This window comes from Trachypithecus francoisi, unplaced genomic scaffold (genome assembly GCF_009764315.1).
Source record: "Trachypithecus francoisi isolate TF-2019V2 unplaced genomic scaffold, Tfra_2.0 Lachesis_group12, whole genome shotgun sequence".
Taxonomy (NCBI): domain Eukaryota; kingdom Metazoa; phylum Chordata; class Mammalia; order Primates; family Cercopithecidae; genus Trachypithecus; species Trachypithecus francoisi.
Genome location: NW_022681457.1, coordinates 72,510,420 through 72,533,125, shown reverse-complemented (window position 1 = coordinate 72,533,125; position 22,706 = coordinate 72,510,420). Strand labels below are relative to the sequence as shown.

Below are 22,706 nucleotides of genomic sequence, written 5' to 3'. Positions count from 1 at the left end.
GTTAAAATGAGCAGACTCTTTATCTAGTTCATTCTTTGATCTATTTGATTTTAGTTGGTTTGGTTCATGAGGACCCTGGCTAAGGAGCATACTCCAAACTCTTGGTATTACCATCCTTATATAGTCATAATAATAGTCTCCCTGGTGTACTGTATTCTCTGAAAAGTTTTTAAATGTTTGCATGCAACCATCCCTAAAATGTCAAATGGTCTCTCTTCAACTAGAACGACAAAAACTCAAAAGAAATGTGTAACTGTAAGTACACTGTAACCTATGAAAGACATGCTGAGATGGGAAACCGAAAATCACAGTAACTGTGAGTGGCACTAAGGCCCTAAGTTTTGGTCACACTCACCTAAGTGAGTGCCTGACCAAAAGGGGGCAATTTAAAAACTATGGGAGGTCATTGTTTTGGACTGAGCTTGTGTACCAGGCCCCAGTAGAACACACCAAACCAATATGGAGTCACTCATGCTAAATGCAACATAATCAAGCCAAAACTCTAAGGAAGCAAAGTGGTCCCAAACAGACTAGGGTTTATTTTTCTCCTGTAAACAGGAGAATCTAACACAAGGTCTCCTGTGCCCTAACACTTAACAGTTACCTGACATCCTTCTCCCACCACACAAAATCCACCATTCTGTTATTTCCCAGTGGGATTTGAGACTAAATAAGTATATTTATCATGGTGACAGAATGACATCAATGTGCAAGGTTCTGGTCAACCTCTCAAAATTAAGTTCTGCCTAAAGGTTTTTCTGCACTAGCGAACTGAAACCTAACTAAATGTATGAACAGACTATAACCTACTCTTGTGCCAATCACTGAGTTTCAGCCAAAGGTGGCCAACTGTGCAAATGATGTTCAAATAAGGCAGACACCAAGCTATAACCAATATGACTGCTTCTGTACCTCACTTCCATTTTCTGTACATCACTTTCCTTTTTCCATCCATAAATATTCTTTGACCATGCAGCTGTGATGGAGCCTCTCTGAACCTATTCTGGTTCAGGGACTGCCCAATTCAGGGGCTGCTCAACTAAATTCTGTTAAATTTAGTTTGTCTAAAGTTTTGAACACACCACAGTATCTTATGGAAATGTTAACACATATGAGCAAAGATAAATCAACAATTTTCACTGCAAAAATGGTTATGATAGAGAAAAGGCAGAAATCACCCAAATGTTCATACATAAGGGAATATGCAAATAAACTATTCTATAACCATACCATGGAATACTATATACTCTCCAAGACCTCATTTTCATATATAGAAGAACTGATAATTCAGTTTTTAGCCTTAAATTGCTATTTCTAGACCTGCATAGATGGTGCTAAATCATTTTAGGCCAAAACAGGGTGGTTGGGAGCTAATTATGTAATAACTTATATAGCTCGTCACTACCTCCTCTCAAACTCTGTGGTCTCAAGTATTCATATAAGTGTGTATACATATATTTTGGGGGGTGGGGAGAAAGATGCCAATCTTTCTCTAACAAAACCTCTTTTACCCTATTAAACCTGTCTTCCTTCATTTGGTTTCACTCTCCCACTGCTCCTGTACTAAGGATAAAGACTGAAGTAGATTTTAAACCATGTCCAAGAATCAAGAATGTGGTATTATCTTTATAATAAAGTACCCACCCACTCATTTTTGTTTCTGAGTAAAATAAACCAACCTTTTGTGACGAAGCTGCTTTCAGTCACTAAAAATTTAAAACCACAGTTAAGAATTTATGTATTTAAATCCAAAAATGCTTGGGAAAAAAATAAAACAGAAGGACTTGAGACTACATGGCTGAAGTGAGAGGTGGCATGTTACATATCATGGGCATACCTACTTTTATTGTGCTTTATTAAGCTTCACTGTTACTTTTTATTTTATTTTATTTTTATACAGAGTCTCACTCTATTATCCAGGCTGTAGGGCTGTGGCATGATCTCACCCACTGCAACCTCTGCCTCCCAGGCTCAAGCAATCTTCCCACCTCAGCCTCCCAAGAAGCTGGGACCACAGGCGTGTGTTACCACACTCAGCTAATTTTTATATTTTCTGTAGAGACAAGGTTTTCACCATGTTGCCCAGGCTGGTCTCAAACTCCTGAGCTCAAGTGATCTGCCTACCTCAGCCTCCCAAAGTGCTGGGATTACAGGCATAAATCACCATACCCAGCTTACTTTTTTTTTTTTTTTGAGACGGAGTCTGGCTCTGTTGCCCAGGCTGGAGTGAGGTGGCGTGATCTCGGCTCACTGCAAGCTCTGCCTCCTGGGCCCACACCATTCTCCTGCCTCAGCCTCCTGAGTAGCTGGGACCACAAGCGCCCGCCACCGCGCCCGGCTAGTTTTTTGTATTTTTAGTAGAGACGGGGTTTCACCGTGTTAGCCAGGATGGTCCCAATCTCCTGACCTTGTGATCCGCCCGCCTCAGCCTCCCAAAGTGCTGGGATTACAGGCGTGAGTTACCGCGCCCGGCCAGCTTACGTTTTTTAAAAAACAAAAACAAACAAAAAAAACTGAAGGTGTGAAACCCTGAATCAAGCAAGTCTATTTTCCAACAGCATGTGTTCACTTCGTTCTTTGTCACATTTTTGTAATTATTGCAATATTTCAAACTTTTAAATCATATTTGTTGTAATAATCCGTAATCATTGATCTTTGGTATTCCTATTGTAATTGTTTCAGAAAGCCACAAACCACACCCCCATAAGACATAATCGATAATTAATCAATAAATGTATGTGTTCTGACTGATCCATCTCTCTCCCTCTCCTTGTGCCTTCCTATTTCCAGAGACACAACAGTATTAAAATTAGGCCAGTTTAATGGTCTCTAAGTGTTCAAGTGAAAGGATGACTTTGCACATCTCTCACTTAAAATCAAAAGCTAGAAATAAGTCTGGGCACAGTGACTCACACCTGTAATCCCAACACTGTGGGGGGCCAAGGCAGGTAGATCACTTGAGCCCAGGAGTTCAAGACCAGCCTGGGCAACAAAGTGATACCCCCATCTCTTAAAAGAAAAGAAGCTAGAAATGATTAAGCTCAATGAAGAAGGCATGTCAAAAGCCAAGATCAGCTGAAAGCTTGGCTTCTTGCAGCAATCAGTTAGCCAAGCTGTGAATGCAAAGGAAAAGTTCTTGAAGGAAATTTAATGTGCTACTCCAGGGAACATATGAATGGTAAGAAAGCAAAACCATCTTACTGCTGACAGGGAGAACATTTTTGTGATCTAGATAGAAAATCAAACCAACCACTACTTGGCCAGCTTACTATAATGGCCAATTATATACCAAAATACAGTCGTCCCTTGCTTGGTATACAAGGGGGACTGGTCCCAGGATCTCCCCTGTATATCCAAATATGCTCACACTCAAGTCCTACAGTCTGCCCTGCAGAACCCATATATACAAAAAGCTGGTTTCTCATCCTGAGAATACTTTATTTGCAATTCCCCTTTGGTTGACAATTATCAGCATATAAGTGCAATTCAACTGCTGTTGTTCAAAAGTCAACTAACTGCACTAGCTGTCTGTATGCTGAACTGAAGAGGGGAGGGATGAAAAACTTAAGCTAAGCATGCCCCAGGTCATTCTACCACACTCACTTACCAGATGTTACTCCTTTTTTGGAGAGGAGTAAGAGAGAAAAAGGGGCCAGGTGCGGCGGCTCATACCCGTAATCCCAACATTTTGGAAGGCTGGGGCAGGAGGATCATTTGAGGCTAGGAGTTAGAGACAAGCCTAGGCAACATAGTGAGACCCCCATCTCTAGTAAAAATAAATTAATTAAGCAAATTAGCTGGGCATGTGCACCTGTAGTCCTAGCTACTTGGGAGGCTAAGGCAGGAGAACTGCTTGGGCCCAGGAGTTTGAGGCTGCAGTGAGCTATGATCATGCCACTGCACTACAATCTGGGTGACAGAGTGAGAACCCGTCTCTAAAGGAAAAAAAAGAAGAGAAAGAGGTTAAAACCATTTAACCAGGAGGGAGCGGTGGCTCAAGCCTGTAATCCCAGCACTTTGGGAGGCCAAGACGGGCAGATCACGAGGTCGGGAGATCGAGACCATCCTGGCTGACACGGTGAAACCCCGTCTCTACTAAAAAATACAAAAACTAGCTGGGCGAGGTGGCGGGTGCCTGTAGTCCCAGCTACTCGGGAGGCTGAGGCAGGAGAATGGTGCAAACCTGGGAGGTGGAGTTTGCAGTGAGCCGAGATCTGGCCACTGCACTCCAGCCTGGGTGACAGAGCCAGACTCCGTCTCAAAAAAAAGAAAAAAACCATTACCTTAGCAAAGTCCCTCCACATAGAACCTGTGATTTCCCATATTATATAGTACTTTCAAAGAAAAAAAAAAAAAACAGAGGGGAAAAATTAGTAAAAAATACATACATATGTATATATGGCTTTTTCCCCCGACCAATAAAACACATCCATCTAGAAGCAGTGGCTCACACCTGTAATTACAACACTTTGGGAGCATAGGCGGGAGGATCACTTGAGCCTAGGAGTTCGATGCTGCAGTAAGCTAATATGGCACCACTGCAGTACAGCCTGGGTGACACAGTGAGATCATCCCTTTAAAAAAAGACAAAAAAAAAAAAAAGGAGAGAGAGGTTGAGTGTGGTGGCTCATCCTTGTAATCCCAGAATTTTGGGAGGCTGAGGTGGGAGGACTGCTTGAGCCCAGGAGTTCAAGATCAGCCTGGGCAACAAAGGGAAACCTCATCTCTGCAAATAATTTTTAAAATTCGCCGGAGGTTGTAACACCTGTGGTCCCAGCTACTCAGGAGGCTGAGGTGGGATCGCCTGAGCCAGGAGGTTAAGGCTGCAGTGAGCCATGATCATGACACTGCACTCCAGCCTAGGGAACAGACTGAGGAGGCCCTGTTTCAAAAAAAAAAAAAAAAGGCTGGGAGCGGTGGCTCATGCCTATAACCTCAGCACTTTGGGAGGCCAAGGCAAGCAGATCACATGAGGCCAGGAGTTTGAGACCAGCTGAACAACAAAACCCCATCTCTACTAAAAATACAAAAATTAGCCAGGTGGAGTGGCATGTGCCTATAATCCTGGCTACTCGGGAGGCTGAGGCAGGAGAATCGCTTGAACCTGGGAGACAGAGCTTGCAGCGAGCCCAAATCAGGTCACTGCACACTAGCCTGGATGACAGAGCAAGACTGTGTAAAATAAAATAAAATTTAAAAAGCAAGCAATAACCAGAAAAAGTAGAAAATTTAAAACAAAGTATCACATCACTGTAGAATTTCTTCAGAGAAGTTCAAAATGAGGCCAGGCATGATGGCTCACACCTGTAATCCCAGTACTTCAGGAGGTCAAGGCAGGCAGATCACTTGAGATCAGGTGTTCAAGACCAGACCCCTGGCCAACACGGTGAAACCCTGTCTCTGCTAAAAATACAAAAGTTAGCTGGGCAATGGTGGTGCACGCCTGTAGTCCCAACTACTTGGGAGACTGAAGCAGGAGGATCACTTGAACCCGGGAGGCGGAGGCTGCAGTGGGCCAAGATCACACCACTGTACTCCAGCGTGGGTGACAGAGCAAGGCTCTGTCTCAAGAAAAAAAAAAAAAAAATTAGCCTTTGGTGCAGATTTAATAATGTTTCTTTAATGAATTCAACCTAAAATTACAAGACAAAACAGCACTTAAGTCATTTCAATCAACAATGATGTTTGAATCACAAGTAATGGCAAGCTGCTTCATATACTTCCTGTGCTATAAAAAGTTAAAACAAGAAGCAATGCCTCCATTCCCCCACAAACTATAGTTTCAGCAGTGCCTTCCAGACCTTGTTGCAATCACAAGCAAACTTCCATATTTCGAAGTCCAATTAACTGTGCAATTGAGGAGATTCCACCTAATTTAATTGGAAGTGACTGATCTATAGTGTTTGATCTATTTAATCTATAATACATGTTAAAAGAAAAAATATCAGAGAAGAACCTAATAGAATTATATAAATGTTTTCCAAGCAATGAATATGCTCAATTAAAGTCATATACAGATACTCCTCGACTTACAACAGGGTTAGGTCCTGATAAACCCATTTTGAGTTGAAAATACTGTAAACTGAAAATGCATTTAACCTAACCTACTGAACATTAACACCTTAACCTAGCCTACCTCAAACATGCTGAGAATGCTTACATAAGCCTACAGTTGGGGAAAATCATCCAACACAAAGTCTATTTTATAATAAAGTATTGAATATCTCATGTAATTTATTGAATACAATACTGAAGTGAAAAACAGAAAGATCATATGGGTACTCAAAGATCGGTATCTCCTGAATGCATATCACTTTTTTGCACCATGGAAAGTGGAAAAACCCTAAGTTGAACCAACATAAATTAGGGACCATCTGTACTAATAGATGCTATCAGTATTTCATATTAATATATTGGCAGTACCTAGCTGTGTGGAAAGACATTTTCAAAGATATAATATGTAAAATCTCATTACAAATCAGATTTAACAGATGAACATTGGCAACTGACTGACGAACACTTAATTTTGGATCCCAATAAAGCAAAATGTTATCCCAATAAAAATTCCATCATTCTTACTAGAACTGTATTACCAAAAAATATACTATATTTTGAACTTCATAAAAATTTTCACCAAAACTTTGCAGAAATTTGTTTTCTTTTCTGATATACAAGTACTTACATAATATCCTCAATTTTGTCTCCTGACTGACAAAGCCCAAAGTATTTGTTAGCTGGACCTTTTACAAAAAATATTTGGTGATCTCTGGGATTTATACTTTTTTAAAAGTATGACTGGACAACTGGTTATCCATATTTTTAAAAACACAGTAATAAAATTAGATTTTGGCCAGGCATGGTGGCTCACACCTATAATTGCAGCACTTTGGGAGGCCAAGGAGGGCAGATCACTTGAGGCCAGGACTTCAAGGCCAGCCTGGCCAATATAGTAAAACCCTGTCTCTACCAAAAATACAAAAATTAGCCAGGCGTGGTGGCGCATGCCTGTAGTCCCAGCTACTCAGGAGGCTGAGGTGGGAGAGTCACTTGAACCCGGGAGGCAGAGGTTGCAGTGAGCTGAGATCACGCCACTGCACCCCACCCTGGGTGATGGAGTGAGACCTTGTCTTAAAAAAAAAAAAAAAAATTGGCCGGGCGCAGTGGCTCAAGCCTGTAATCCGAGCACTTTGGGAGGCCAAGACGGGCAGATCACGAGGTCAGGAGATCGAGACCATCCTGGCTAACACGGTGAAACCCCGTCTCTACTAAAAAATACAAAAAAAAGCCGGGCGAGGTGGTGGGCGCCTGTAGTCCCACCTACTCACGAGGCTGAGGCAGGAGAATGGCGTGAACCCGGGAGGCGGAGCTTGCAGTGAGCTGAGATCCAGCCACTGCACTCCAGCCTGGGCGACAGGGCGAGACTCCGTCTCAAAAAAAAAAAAAAAATAGATTTTTTAATGTTAAAAAAAAACTGCAATACAATTTTTAGAATAAGATACAAAAAGTGCAAACCATAAAAGATCAATAACTGATTAAATTTTATGACTTTATAAACAAGGAGCAAACATAAAGCTATGGACTTAGAGAATACATTTGCAACTCATATAATCAACAAAAAATTAGCATTCAAAATAAAATGAATTTTTACAAGTCAAATTCATAAAAAGAAAAAACAACCCAATAGAAAAGCAGGCAATTCATAAAAGGAGAAATCCTAATGTCTAGAAAGTATGAAATAATGCCTGATCTTACTGGTAATAAGAGGAAATACAAATTTTTTAAGTTTTGGGGGATTTTGTTGAGACAGAGTCTCACTCTGTCACCCAGGTTAGAGTGCAATGGCGCGATCATGGCTCACTGCAACTTCCACTTCCTCGGGTTCAAGCGACACTCCCGCCTCAGCCTCCCAAGTAGCTAGGATTACAGGCAGCTGTCATCACGCCTGGCTAATTTTTGTGTTTTTGTAGAGATGGGGTTTCACCATGTTGGCCAGGCTGGTCTTGCACTCCTGGTGATTCACCCGCCTTGGCTTCCCAAACTGCCAGGATTATAGGCATGTGCCACTGCGCCCAGCCTAAAAAGATTTTTTACGAAAGAAAAATACAGACTGATCTGAGTACATACAGTGGTATTCACAACTAAATGATGCCTTCTCCACTCCCACTGCTTCACTTGACTAGCCTTTAAAAAAAAGTGAGAAATAAAATTTTCCACAGATCAGTAATTTTTTTAAACCTAACAATATTGACCAAGCATGATAGCTCGCGCCTGTATTCCCAGCACTCTGGGAGGCTGAGGAGGGCAGATCCGTAGGTCAGGAGAATGAGACCATCCTGGACAACATGGTGAAACCCCAGCTCTACTAAATATACAAAAAAAAAAATTAGCCGGGCATGGTGGCAGGTGCCTGTAGTCCCAGCTACTCGGGAGGCTGAGGCAGAAGAATTAATTGAACCTAGGAGGCAGAGGTTGCAGTGAGCCAAGATCACGCCACTGCATAGCCTGGGTGATAGAGGAAGACTCTATCTCAAAAAAAAAAAAAGAAAAAAAAATTTTTTTTTAATTAGCAGGGCATGGTGGCAGTCCCAGCTACTCCAGAGGCTGAGGCAGGAGGGCCCCCTGAGTCCAGGACTTTTAGGTTACAGTAAGCTATGATTCTAGCACTGCACTCCAGCCTGGGCAACAGAGTGAGACCTTATCTTTAAAAAAAAAGAAAAAACTAACAATACCAATAACTGCTAAAAATGTAAGCATGTAAGAAGCAGGAACTTTCATGTTCTATTGGTGTCAATGTGAAAGAGCACAATCCATTAGAAGAGTACTTTGGCAATATCTAGTGAGGTTAAAAATGAGTATACCCAGTCATTTCACCTATAGGTATCATTTCACTCATAGGTATGTGCCCCAGATAAATTCTCAAATGTGTGCACAAGGAATCATATACAGTTCTCTGAAACACTAGAAACAAATGAAAAACAAAAAGAGAAAAGATAAATTGTGGCACAGTCATAAAACAAAATATAACAGAAAATTGTAACCAAATAACAATATGAAAATAAATAATGATGTATTCATCAACAAAATATTAAACATTGGTTAACACAAATAACTAGTATTACCCTGATTGACATGGATAAATCTCAAAGCAATGTTAAACCAAAAAACAAACAAACAAAAAAAGATTATGAGACATCTAATGTGATACTTTTCTATTTCTATAATGTTTTAAAACATGCAAAAACAATGATATATACTGTTTTAAAAGTATGTTTACTAAAAAGTATACAACTATAGATAGAAATGGTATAGTATATACATGAAATTTAGATAATGGTTAACACTGAAAAAAGAAGGCAGAGAAGGTAATGGGAAGAGGCAACATAAAGAGAGTTTCAACTGTATCTGTAAGGTTTTGTTTCTATATATATGTATGTTTTATATATACATATATGTTTTCTATATAACATATATGTCATATATATTCAAAGACACACTCAGTCTGTTGCTCAGGCTGCAACACAATGACACGATCATAGCTCACTGTAACCTCAAACTCCTGGGCTCCTGTGATACTCCTGCCTCAGCCTACCAAAGCACAGGGATTACAGGCATGATGAGCCACTGTGCCCAGACTAAACATTATGTTTTGATCCAAACAAAAAACAAGAAATAAAGTGACCAAACAAACAAAAAAACCTGAAAAGTATATCCTTATGTAACAAGCCAAAGGAGAAAAGGAAGAAGACAGAAATGGAAGCAAGACTTTAAAACAGGCACTATTCTAGGCACTGGGGATATAAGCAGTCAACAAAACTAATTCCTTGCCCTTGTGATGAAACATTCCAGTGCAGGAAAACGACAATGCACAAGTAAATTTATGTCAAATGACAGTAAGTGCTATGGAAAAAAAAAAAGAGTAAGAAAAAACATGAAGATAGGAAAACAATAAAATTTATTTTATACGGGCTGATATTTAAAGTCATGAGACTGGATAACATAGGGAAAGGGTAGATGAGAAGTCTGAAAATTGAGCCCTAGACAATCCAAAATTTAGAAGTCAGGGAAATGAGAAGAGATCTGTGAATAAGCAGGAAGAGAACTATGAACAGTGGTAACCTGAAAGTCAACTGATCAAAGCCATTTCAAGAAGAATGGTGCACTATGCAATATGATGCTGATAGGTTGACTAAGATAACTTGAGAATTGACCAATGTAAAGATATTAGTGACCCTGAACTAGCTAGCTATTTCAGTGTAACAATAGTGGCAGAAGTCTACTGTGAGTGAGCTTAAGAAATAATAGGAACAGATGAATTACAAACTGCAAGTACAGGTAACTCAACAAGTTTTGCTACAAAGTTACCAGAGAAACTGACTAGCCAGAAGGACATAGCTCCAAGGGGATACCGAATAAAGAAATCTTTTCTCCTGAAGATGGAAACAATTACAGTGTATCTGTATGCTCCTGGGGATGATCCAGTAAAGGACAAACTGATGATGCAGGATGGAAGAACAATTGCTGGAATAATTAGTGGAACATAAAAGGTGTAAGGAGATGGAATCCAGTGCACAACTGGAGAGTAGAGACAGGTCTTAGGAGTACAGACTATTCATTTATTAGTAACAGAAGAGACCATATGCAAAGATTCAAAGAAATAAATTCCCTCCCTTCAAAAATTTCAGCATAATAGAATGGAAAGACAAGTAATAACTACAAAAATATGAAATCACTTAAAAAAAAAAAAAAACCTTGCTAGAGGGCCACACAAGAGTCACTAACTACATGTGAGAAGGGACTATTGAAGGAAAATAGAAAAGAGAGGAGATACTCATGCATGAATTCAAAAGGCAAATATGACCAAAGAAAACATAAGAAAAGGAGCACAAAATAGCACAACAGAAGATAAAGATGAAGATAGAATGTTAAGAACAAAATAGAAAGCCTTGGACACCACCTGCCATTATGAGAAGTTTGTTAGAAGGAATGAAATGAGAGAATACAATCCATTTATACTCTAATTACTGCTTAGTACCTGTTCAGTAATGTATTTTCATTGAATAGCACTTAAATCTATCATGTAGTAACAGTACTATCTGGCTGGGCACACAGTGGTTCATGCTTATAATTCTAGCACTTTGGGTGGTCAAGGCAGGAGGATCACTTGACTCCAGGATCCAGGAATTTGAGACCAGCCTGGGTGGCATGGTGAAACCCCATCTCTACAAAAATTAGCCAGGTGTGGTGGTGCATGCCTGTAGTCCCAGCTACTCAGGAGACTGAAGTGGGAGGATCACTTGAGCCTGGGAGGTGGAGGTTGCAGTGACCTGAGATCACACCACTGCACTGTATCCTGAGGCAGAGTGAGCCACCATCTCAAAAAATAAAATAAGGCATAGAAATTACTTAAAATGTTACCCGTGGTTAATGCAGGTTAGAATAATTATGGAGAATTCTCTTTTCTTGAGATAGGGTCTCACTCTGTTGCCCACACTGGAGTGTACTGGTGTGATCATGGCTCACGACAACCTCAAACTCCTGTGCTCAAGCCATCCTCCCACCTCACACTCCCAAGTGCCTGGGACCACACCAGCTAGGTGGTGCACACCACCAAGCCCAGCTAATTTTTTAATTATTTGTAGAAGTAGGGTCTTGTTTTTTTGCCCAGGCTAGCCTCAAACTCATGATCTCAAATGATCCTCCTGCCTTGACTTCTCAAGATGCTGGGATTATAGGCATGAACCAGCACACCCAGCCGGGAATTCTTAAATTTTCTTTTTATCTAAGGTTTCTTCCCTATGATGACCACATAATACTTCTTTATTGTTATTTAACACTTATCTTCCTGTAATTATGAAAAAATAAATAAAACAAAAGTCAAATCTCTCCTTCCTTTCCCCAGAGAAATAAGCTTGCTGAATACCATACCTAATCATTTCTGTACATATATATGAATACGTTAAAAACTATAATTTAGGTAAACATTTAACAGTAATTTTTTTCCTTTTACAAATGTAATTATACATTTTGTTTTGCCACTAGTTTCCATTCAACAATAAATCAGAGATCTATTTCAATACATAAAACCATCTATTCTTTTTATAGCTATGTATTATTTTCATTGTAAAACTGTATCATAGTTTAATCTTTATTCAACCAATGGAAAACAAAGTTGTACCAACTTTTTACTACTACAAAAAATGCTACAAAGAAAGCTTTATTCGGCCGGGCGCGATGGCTCAAGCCTGTAATCCCAGTACTTTGGGAGGCCGAGACAGGCGGATCACGAGGTCAGGAGATCGAGACCATCCTGGCTAACACGGTGAAACCCCGTCTCTACTAAAAAATACAAAAACTAGCCGGGCGAGGTGGCGGGCGCCTGTAGTCCCAGCTACTTGGGAGGCTGAGGCAGGAGAATGGCGTAAACCCGGGAGGCGGAGCTTGCACTGAGCTGAGATCCGGCCACTGCACTCCAGCCTGGGCGACAGAGCGAGACTCCGTCTCAAAAAAAAAAAAAAAAAAAAAAAGAAAGCTTTATTCATGGCCTTATCCCATAACTGTAAACATATAAAAACAGTAATGGCTAACATTTGAGTGCTTACTATGCCAAGCACAAGCTTCCACATAAAATATACAATATCAACATATGCATTTGTACTATTTGTATTATTTGTACTTCTGTAACCTGTCCATATTCATTTTCTCTGAAAATCAATTAAAACAACTGGCCAAAATATGCTTAAAACAAATTTTTTTTAGAGATGGAGGGATCGGCCGGGCGCGGTGGCTCAAGCCTGTAATCCAGCACTTTGGGAGGCCGAGACGGGCGGATCACGAGGTCAGGAGATCGAGACCATCCTGGCTAACACAGTGAAACCCTGTCTCTACTAAAAAATACAAAAAAAAAAAAAAAAAAACTAGCCGGGTGAGGTGGCGGGCGCCTGTATCCCAGCTACTCGGGAGGCTGAGGCAGGAGAATGGCGTAAACCCGGAGGCGGAGCTTGCAGTGAGCTGAGATCCGGCCACTGCACTCAGTCCGGGCGACAGAGCGAGACTCCGCCTCAAAAAAAAAAATAATAAATAAAAATAAAAATAAAAATAAAAAAAAAGAGATGGAGGGATCTCATTTTGTTGCGCAGGCTGGTCTTGAACTCCTGGGCTCAAGCCATCCTCCCACCTCAGCCTCCCGAGTAGCTGGGATTATAGGCATGTGCCACTGTGCCCAGCTTCAAAATACAATTTTAATCTAAGAAATTTCTGGCAAAATATCCCCATGGGTTCTGTGAAAATACCTGGCATGTAAGCACTCATACATTCATGCATTCTACAAATATTATTTGAGAACCTAAAATGTGCTGGATATTGAGTGAATAAAACATACATGATCTCTGTACTCGTGGGCATTTAGCCTAGCAAACATTTAAAGTGAATTAAGTGGAAAGCAAAAAGAAAAGTGAAGAGGGGAACACATCAGCTACAGAAAGACTAGTACCATTTGTGTCAACACACAATTATAACTGATTCTTAAGCCAGTCTGCCACATCCTATGGATTTATTTTATTTTATTTATTTATTTATTTATTTATTTATTTATTTTTTTGAGACGGAGTCTCGCTCTGTCGCCCAGGCTGGAGTGCAGTGGCCGGATCTCAGCTCAGGGCAAGCTCCGCCTCCCAGGTTCACGCTATTCTCCTGCCTCAGCCTCCGGAGTAGGTGGGACTACAGGCGCCCACCACCTCGCCCAGCTAGTTTTTTTGTATTTTTTAGTAGAGACGGGGTTTCACCGTGTTAGCCAGGATGGTCTCGATCTCCTGACCTCGTGATCCGCCCGTCTCGGCCTCCCAAAGTGCTGGGATTACAGGCTTGAGCCACCGCGCCCGGCCCACATCCTATGGATTTAAACTACTGCTTTAATCTTAAAATACTGCTTTACTTTTATCATTTCACGCTCAGGAACCCACAAATTTTCTTAGTATTTACCACATATATACTTCACCCATTTTCTACATTAGCTATTTCAAATCTTCACACTCAAGGCTTCCCCTATGCATCCCACTATTTCCCCTAGAGTTTCCCAGAGGACCACCTAAGTACATTTTAATGACTACTTTACAAAAAAGCGGGAAAAGTCACCCTTTCAAGTTTTCACTGCCTGCATCCACACTAATTACAACTTCCTTCCCTCTAAGTGAAGATATTTTCTCATCTCTCTAAAATGAGTCTCTCTGCATATGTTCTTAAAATTAATCCTGTCACCTCACAACTATCTAAGGATCTATTACTATTACTAGTAATTTATTACTAGTAATCTATTACCGTCTGTATCTTCAACATCTCTACTGATTCTTTTTTTTCTCAAGCAAGGCATGCTCACCTCTTATTCATCTTGAAAAAAACACTCTCTTGCTACAATGTACTGTTTTTATCCTAAAATCTCCTCTCATCCCTTCCCCTTTAAAACCAAACAATGTGTACCTCACCATTCAAAATTTCTCACTCTTGGCTGGTCGTGGTGCCTCACGTAATCCTAGCACCTGGGGAGGCTGAGACAGGTATCACTTGAGGTCAGGAGTTCAAAACCAGCCTGGCTAATATGATGAAACGCCCTCTCTACTAAAAATACAAAAATTAGCTGGGCATGGTGGCACATGCCTGTAATCCCAGCTACTTGGGAGGCGGAGGCACAAGAATCGCTTGAACTCAGAAGGTAGAAGTTGCAGCGAGCCGAGATCATGCTACTGCACTCAAGCCTGGGTGACAGAGCAAGACCCCATCTCAATCAATGTCTCACTCTCCATTCATCCTTAACTCACTACACTCTGGTTTCTGCCTCCATACCACTCCTTTGAAACTGCTTTCACCAGTAGTAATTTCTTGAGTCTCCAAAAGAAACTCAGTCCTAGCACTACCTGACCTCTCAGTTTTATCTATCATCACTCCTTGCTTCAAGCATTCTCCTCCACTGGTTCATTAAAAAAAAAAAAAAAAAAAAGCCACTATCAGCTGCTTCCCGACTGCTCCTTTTCAATTTCAATTGCTTATGGGTTGCTCTTCTTCTGTGTCCTTAGGAATATTCTTAGACTTAGAGACATTAGTTGACTTGCTAAAGGTCACATACCAGTAGATAGCAAACTAGAAACACAAATGACAAAACAAAAAGTCATACTTTACATATCCCTATTCTAGCACCTATTATATTTAACGCATTTCAGTTTCAGTATCTGCTCCCTGACTCTCCTACAGCAGATCATAAGCTTCTTAAAAGCAAAAGAGTTTTTACCATCATTCAGTTCTTTAAAAACAAGCATTTTTGTTTGTTTGTTTTCTATTTTGGTTTTTTTTTTTTTTGGCCTTTTTTTTTTTTTTTTTTTTTGAGACAGAGTCTGGCTCTGTCGCCCAGGCTAAAGTGCAGTGGGTGCGATCTCGACTCACTGCAACCTCTGCCTCCCGGGTTCAAGCAACTCTCCTGCCTCAGCCTCCCCAGTGTCTGTGATTACAGGCACCCGCCACCACGCCCAACTAATTTTTGTATTTTAGTAGAGACAGGGTTTCACCATGTTGGCCAGATAGGTCTCCAACTCCTGACCTCAGGTGATCCGCCAGCCTTGGCCTCCCAAAGTGCTGGGATTACAGGCATGAGCCACCGCACCCAGCCAGAAAAACAGAGAGCTTTTTTGGGTTTTTTTGTTTTTGTTTTTTTGAGACAGAGTCTCACCCTGTTGCCCAGGCTGGAGTGCAATGGCACAATCTCAGCTCACTGCAAACTCCACCTCCCAGATTCAAGCAATTCTCCTGTCTCAGCCTCCCAAGTAGCTGGGATTACAGAGGCACGCAACCACGCCTGGCTAATTTTTTGTATCTTTAGTAGAGACAGGGTTTTACCATGTTGGCCAGGCTGGTCTTGAACTCCTGACCTCGTGACCCGCCTGCTCTAGCCTCCCAAAGTGCTAGGATTACAGGTGTGAGCTACCGCGCCTGGCCAACAGAGAGCTTTTTAATGCTAAATCTTATTTTCCTAAAACACACATACACACACACACACACATATTTTAGTTATAAACAATATATACTCTTTCTATTGTTACTAGCCCATCAGCCCACATTAAAGAAATCAGTCAGGCCCGGTGCAGTGGCTCACGCCAGTACTCCCAGCACTTTGGGAGGTCAAGGTGGGCTGATTGCTTGAGCTCAGGAGTTTGAGACTAGCCTGGGCAACAGAGCGAAATACCATCTCTTAAAAAAAAATACAAAAATTAACTGGGCATGATGGTGTGCACCTGTAGTCCCAGCCACTTAGGAGGCCAAAGTGGGGAGGATGGCTTGAACCTCGTAGATGGAGGCTGCAGTGACTTGAGATCATGCCACTGCACTCCAGCCTGAGTGACAGAGCCATACTGTCTCAAACACAAAACAAAACAAAATAAGGAAATCAGTCTAAGGAATAGTAAGAGACAAAAGATATGTTTATTAAAGTTATACTAGTATTCATAAGATTTAACATACTTCGACCTTAAAAGCACTTACTTTGTTAAATGAGTTTGAATCACGTGAAGTAATACCCAGGTTACCTCTACTTTACAAGACAAGTGGAGTGCAAAAAAAGAGATTTGGATTCATTTGTTCATTTGTATCAGACTAATGAATTGTTGTCAATCTCCTGGAATTTATGCACATGGAAGTCATAATGATATCTCTGTAGCCGTGAGATTTTATGATCATTTTAGCAATATTTGTGTGTCTGTGCGTATGTGAAACGAAACACACACAAATGAAATTACTGGCTCATGTATTGAATGAAGCATTACTGTTCCAGGAGTTTTCGCTGTAAATATCAACAAATAAACCTATGTTCTTCCCATCCAATACAAAAAAAAAAAAAAATTATCTTATTTCCTGGTGTATAGTTTTCTTCTGATACCTTAGATTTATATAAGGCCTCTGCTCAGTATAGGTGCTGCCAAAGCGAGCAAAAGGCTTCTGCTCAGAAGTGAGCCACTTCACTAGCAAACTATTCAGGAAGCCAACAAATGTTAGTGTTCTCAATGCAACTGTTCCGCTCACTTGAATTGTGATCCTCCTCCTGTTCAACAGCATACAACAGTAAACAACATACTATTCAGAAATAGCCTGTACCTTATTCAGCATACACCCACCCATTATTTTCTATAATATATTGAAATTTTATTTTATTTATTTATTTATTTTTGAGACAGAGTCTTGCTCTGTTGCCCAGGCTGGAATGTAGTGGCATGATCTCAGCTCACTGTAACCTCTGCCTCCCGAGTTCAAGAGATTCCCCTACCTCTGCCTCCCAAGTAGTTGGGATTACAAGCGCCTACCACTACAACTGGCTAATTTTTGTATTTTTAGTAGAGACAGGGTTTCACCATGTTGGCCAGGCTGGTCTTGAACTTCTGACCTCAGATGATCCACCCACCTCCGCCTCCCAAAGTGCTGGGATTATAGGCATAAGCCCCCACACCCAGCCTGAAAATTTATTAAGATAATCATCTCCTCACTTGTAACAGTCTGACCAAAATTTAAATTAGAAGGGTTTGCCCTTCAGAAGTTTATATGCCTTTTCAGCCGGGCGTGGTAGCTCATGCCTGCAATCCCAGCACTTTGAGAGGCTGAAGTGGGCAGATCCCTTGAAGTCAGGAGTTCAAGATCAGCCTTGGCAACTTGGTGAGATGCCCCCCCCCCGGCCCCTCACCTCCATTTCTACAAAAAATTAGCCAGACATGGTGGGGCAGGTTGTGATGGTGCCTCTGTACTCCAGCCTGGGCGATGAATTGAAACCCTGTCTCAAAATTTTTTTTAATTATTAAAAAAATAAGAAGTTTATATACTATTTCATTTGTTCTTTCCTCTTCCATAGAAATACAGATCATTTTACAAGCAGGTTAAACATGGAGGGTGCTTTGTACTTGTTTTATTCAATCCAAAATACCTAACATTAAGTGTTCTTCATTGTTAAAATTATTTGCTATTCAGAATGCACCACGGCCAGGCCAGGTGCAGAGGCTCACCTGTGCCTATAATCCCAGCACTTTGGGGGGCCAAGCAGGGCAGATCATCTGAGGTCAGGAGTTCGAGACTAGCCTAGACAACATGGCGAAACCTCATCTCTACAAAAACTTAGCTGGGCATGATGGCACATGCCTGTAGTTCCAGGCTACCGGAGAGCCTGAGGTGGAAGGATCACCCGAGCCTGGGAGGTTAAGGCTGCAGTGAGCTGTGATCATGCCCCTGCACTCCAGCCTGGGTTACAAAGTGAGATCCTGTCTCAAAAATAAAAATAAAAATAAAAAATAAATAGAAAACATCACTACTAATCCTGCCCAACTAGAATTTCCACTCAACGCCAATAAAAATTTGAATATCAATTCCCAACCTGAAGTCCCTTAACCCTTCTAGAAGGGAAGGGAATCAACACTTGGTGAGCATTTAATACAGAGCTCTAAAAAAGCATAATAGGTGTCCTGGAAATATGCCCAACATTTCCAAAAAAGCTGAATACAAATTACACATATGCTGAAGTAAAATTCCGCAGGCTATTAATAAATGAAGACTGGTAAATCTTTCAAGATATTATTTCACCACAATATTACTCTAAATGTGTCCTCCTCTGGTACTTATTCAAAAGATATATAATATGATGCTATGTACTGTAATGGATCATGTACAAAATCCTACTGAAATACAATGGAAGGAGGAATTAGTTCTGCTTAGAAAGACTTCACAGAGGGAATATCTCAGCAGAATCTGGAAGGATAATTCAGCTCTCTGGGCTGCAGATGCCTCCTAAGGGTGTTTCTGGTTACAAAAATTCACAGAATTGAATTTGGGTAAGTCTTTAAAGATCACCTGGTCCGGAGATTTTCCACCTTTATTTTAAACTAATAACATCTTTTCTTCAAAAGTCTAATTGAAACTCCAGTATATAAAACAGGTAATATGGAAGAACTGCTCTTTTGAAAGGGGAGGGTTATTGAAAAACACTGTTGTTCTAACCAACCTCCTTCGTTTTTAAACTAAGCTGAAACACTAAGAAGGACAATGACTTGGCAAAAGCCATATAAAGACAAAAACGTAACAATTTATTCAAAGAACAACTCTTAAGCATTATCTCCTCTTTGAAGTCTTTCCTTTCTCCCCCGGTGGAATTTACCAATGTATTTCATTCCTCAATATATCTAGGACATACTTCCATTATGGCTTCTATAAAACTTTAGTGTCCTAATTTTGTTTTTTGAAACAGCTAAGGGAGCTTCCTACCTCAGCTTCCCAAGTAGCTGGGTCTACAGGCACACACCACCACACCCGGCTAATTTTTTCTGTGTAGAGACAGGGTCTCACTATGTTGCCCAGGCTGGTCTCGAACTCCTAGGCTCAAGTGATTTCCCTGAAGGCATGTACTGGCTCAATCATTTTTGTATATTCACCCAGACTAACATTTATTACATTGACCAAGTTTCAGAAAATATTTAATCTAGCTTGGTGCCTGGCACAGAGTAGGACTTAATAGGTATCTGTCAAACAAATTTACCAAAAATGCGGTAAGTGAAATAACATATCTAAAGCAGTTACAACAGCAGCTGAAACATAGTGTATATTCCATAAACATTAGTTATTATGTAACTTTATATAGACAGGAAAAAACCCTGAAACCATTATTGAACATTTGATCTGGAAGGCAAAAACTAAGCACCTTTAATCAAGTTTTCAACTTGCTAATTTATATATTGCCAATACAGGTTAAGTATCCTTGATCCAAAACACTTGGGACCAAAAGTATTTTAAATTTTGGATTTTTTTGGATTTTGGAATATTTGCATATACATAATGAGGTATCTCGGGGATGGGACCCAGTATAAATACAAAATTCATTTATGTTTCATATATACCTTATAAACATAACCTGAAGATAATTTTATACAATATTTTTAATAATTTTGTGCATGAAACAAAGTTTGTGTACATGAACCAACTATCAAAAAGCAAAGGTGTTAGGTGTGGACTTTTTCACTTGTGGTGTCATGTCGGCACTCAAAGTTTTGGATTTCCAAGCATTTTGGATTTTTGGATTAGGGATACTCAACCTGTACAACCACCTCTTTGATGAGAAAGAAAAAATTTAGCTCATTTATAAAGATCTCTTGACTCTGGCAGCCTGGGGAAAATGTACCTAGACTTGAAGTGACAGAAGAAATTAGGCTGGTCCTAAGCTTGGGGCTAAGTCACTTCTTTCTAGACCTCAGTTTTGGTCATCTGTAAAAGAGGGGTGGTGGGAAGTGGAAAAGATTATAAGGTTCTTTCTTGCTCTAATGCTGTAGGGGCTTATAACAAATTTAGAGCTAGAATCCTTCAGTTTTCAATTCACATGAGCAAGAACTTTGTAAAAAATCAGCAAATGGGCTGGACGCGGTGGCTCACGCCTGTAACCCCATCACTTTGGGAGAAGAGGGGAGCGGATCACGAGGTCAAGAGATGGAGACCATCCTGGCCAATATGGTGAAACCCCGTCTCTACAAAAAATACAAAAAATTAGCTGGGTACGGTGGCGAGCACCTGTAGTCCCAGCTACTGGAGAGGCTGAGGCAGGAGAATCGCTTGAACCCAGGAGGCGGAGATGGCAGTAAGCCGAGATCGCGCCACTGCACTCCAGCCTGGTGACAGGGCGAGACTCTGTCTCAAAAAAAAAAAAAAAAGAAAGAAAGAAAATAAGAAATCAGTAATGATACACTGAATTTGGTGTCAGATCGTAGGGGTCATTATACCAGCTCTGTTATTATTTAGCTGTGTGATTCGGAGCAAGAAGCAAACCCTCTGGGTCTCAATTTCCTCAATCTGTTCAACAAAGTTGTTAGACAATATAAACTCTATTTAAAATACATCAAAGTCCAGGCCGGGCACAGTGGCTCATGCCTGTAATCCCAGTACTTTGGGAGGCCAAGGCAGGAGGATTCCCTAAGCCCAGGAGTTTGAAATTAGCCTGGGCAACATCGCAAGACCTAGACTCTCATTAAAACACACACACACACACACACAAGATACATCATAGTCAGGATACTCCATGAAATAAGCTACCTCTGAAGGAGATATTCAGGTGGGGACTGAATCACCGATTATTAGAAATGTTTAGAGGACGCCTGCACAAACCAAAAGTAGAGAATTTCAAGATTAGAAGAAACCTTACAACTCACCCAACTGAGACCCAAGTCCTCTCTAATATATTCCTGGAAGAGGTCGCCCAACCATTTTGGTAACGGAGAACTACCCATGGAAACAAGCCACTTCAATTTAGGCCAAGTATGATGCAAAGTTACTTTACTGAAGCCACACCATCCTCTGGTAACTTTCGTCCACTAGTTTCATCTATCACTTAAGTGTCCCTCAAATATTTTGGATAGTGATAATACGCCCCTTAAATATCCTGTCCTCCAAAATTAAAGTATCCAACTCCGTCAACCTTTTCTGGTAACATGATACCAAGACTCCCTCATCATTCAGGCTGCGTTCCTCAAAGAAACCTCCATTCTTGCTTTAGCGACTGTATTCAAATGACTCGATAAGCTTCTCCCATTCTGACATCTTAGAACCCAAGATTTCCCACTTGCCCAGGTGACACCACAGGGAAGCCTCTAATCACGCTTGCCACCTCCACCCACGGAAGCATTTGGGGTGGAAAGTGTGCCCTGTTGCTCCACTGGGAGACATGGAGACAAGAAGTCACGGCGGCACCGACAGAGAAGCCGGCAGCACACTGTTCGCCTCCCCAGTGCAAGCCTCCTCCCTCACCGGTATTGCTTGGGGTCGCTGGGAGACTTGACGATCTCAGGGTCCCCGGCATTACTGAGAGACCCCCTCCGTCCCTCTTCCTCAGATTCATCCGCTCCTAGACGGGCAACCCGACTGTTCTCGCCCAGATCCTGTCCATTGGGCTGCAGGTCAGGGCAGCTGCAGGTGGACTTCGCCTTGTTCCTTCCAGGCATGGCCAGAATAGGAAAGGATCTGGCAGGAGCAGAGTCTTCGCACCGACCCCGCGTTTCGATTCGCCAGAGCGCCGCGAGCTCCCGCCCGGCCTCACACAACTTCCTCCGGGTGGCACAGACTGCAGCAACAGTGACTCTCCTCAGCATTCACCACCAAGCTGGAGCGAAGGACATCCCGCTTCCCGGGACCCACCTCCTCCGCGTTCCAGAGGCGGTGGCGGCCGGCGCTGGTGCTGCTGCAGCAGCCGGGAACAGGCCTGAACCCCTCCCCCAACCCAGTCTCCCTCACGCTGACTTCCCTCATCCCTCCGCCCTCCCGGCCGCCGATGACGCTCCTGATTTTAGCCAATCATGAGGCAAGAAAGTAGTCACGCTCACGTAAGCAACCAATGAGAACAGGAAAGGAGAGGAACCAACGTGACCCGAACTGATTCTCGGAACAACCAGCGAGCATTTCGAAACCGAAGTGGGCGGGGCGAGGGAGAAGAGGCGGAGAGAGTGGCGCGGAGGACGACGGAAGAAGGGCACCTGGCGCGTTTATGACGTACGCAGGGAGTGTTTTATACAACCACTGAGTAGTCCTCCGCGTCTCATAGAAAAATATTCCCCTAATGAGAAAACTGAGAAACGAGTGCAGAGAATTAATTCCAAAGTTTTAAAATTTCCCATTCATGTCATAGTTTGAGTACCCTACCCCGCGGACCTGGGGCAAGC

At 41.6% G+C, this 22,706-nt stretch overlaps 1 protein-coding gene across 4 annotated transcripts in view; it reads right to left on the bottom strand.

Annotated features, from left to right (window-relative positions):
- Positions 1-22,481, bottom strand: part of NRDC (nardilysin convertase) — a 98,778-nt gene extending 76,297 nt beyond the window's left edge. For 2 of the 4 annotated variants that reach the window (XM_033226388.1, XM_033226389.1), the window contains exon 1: positions 21,799-22,481. In XM_033226388.1, the coding sequence (XP_033082279.1) occupies positions 21,799-22,139 (341 nt within the window). In that variant the 5' untranslated portion in view covers positions 22,140-22,481. The remainder of the gene's footprint in view (positions 1-21,798) is intronic. The other 2 variants (XM_033226391.1, XM_033226392.1) reach the window with 1 other exon arrangement.
- Positions 22,482-22,706: the final 225 nt, after the last annotated feature.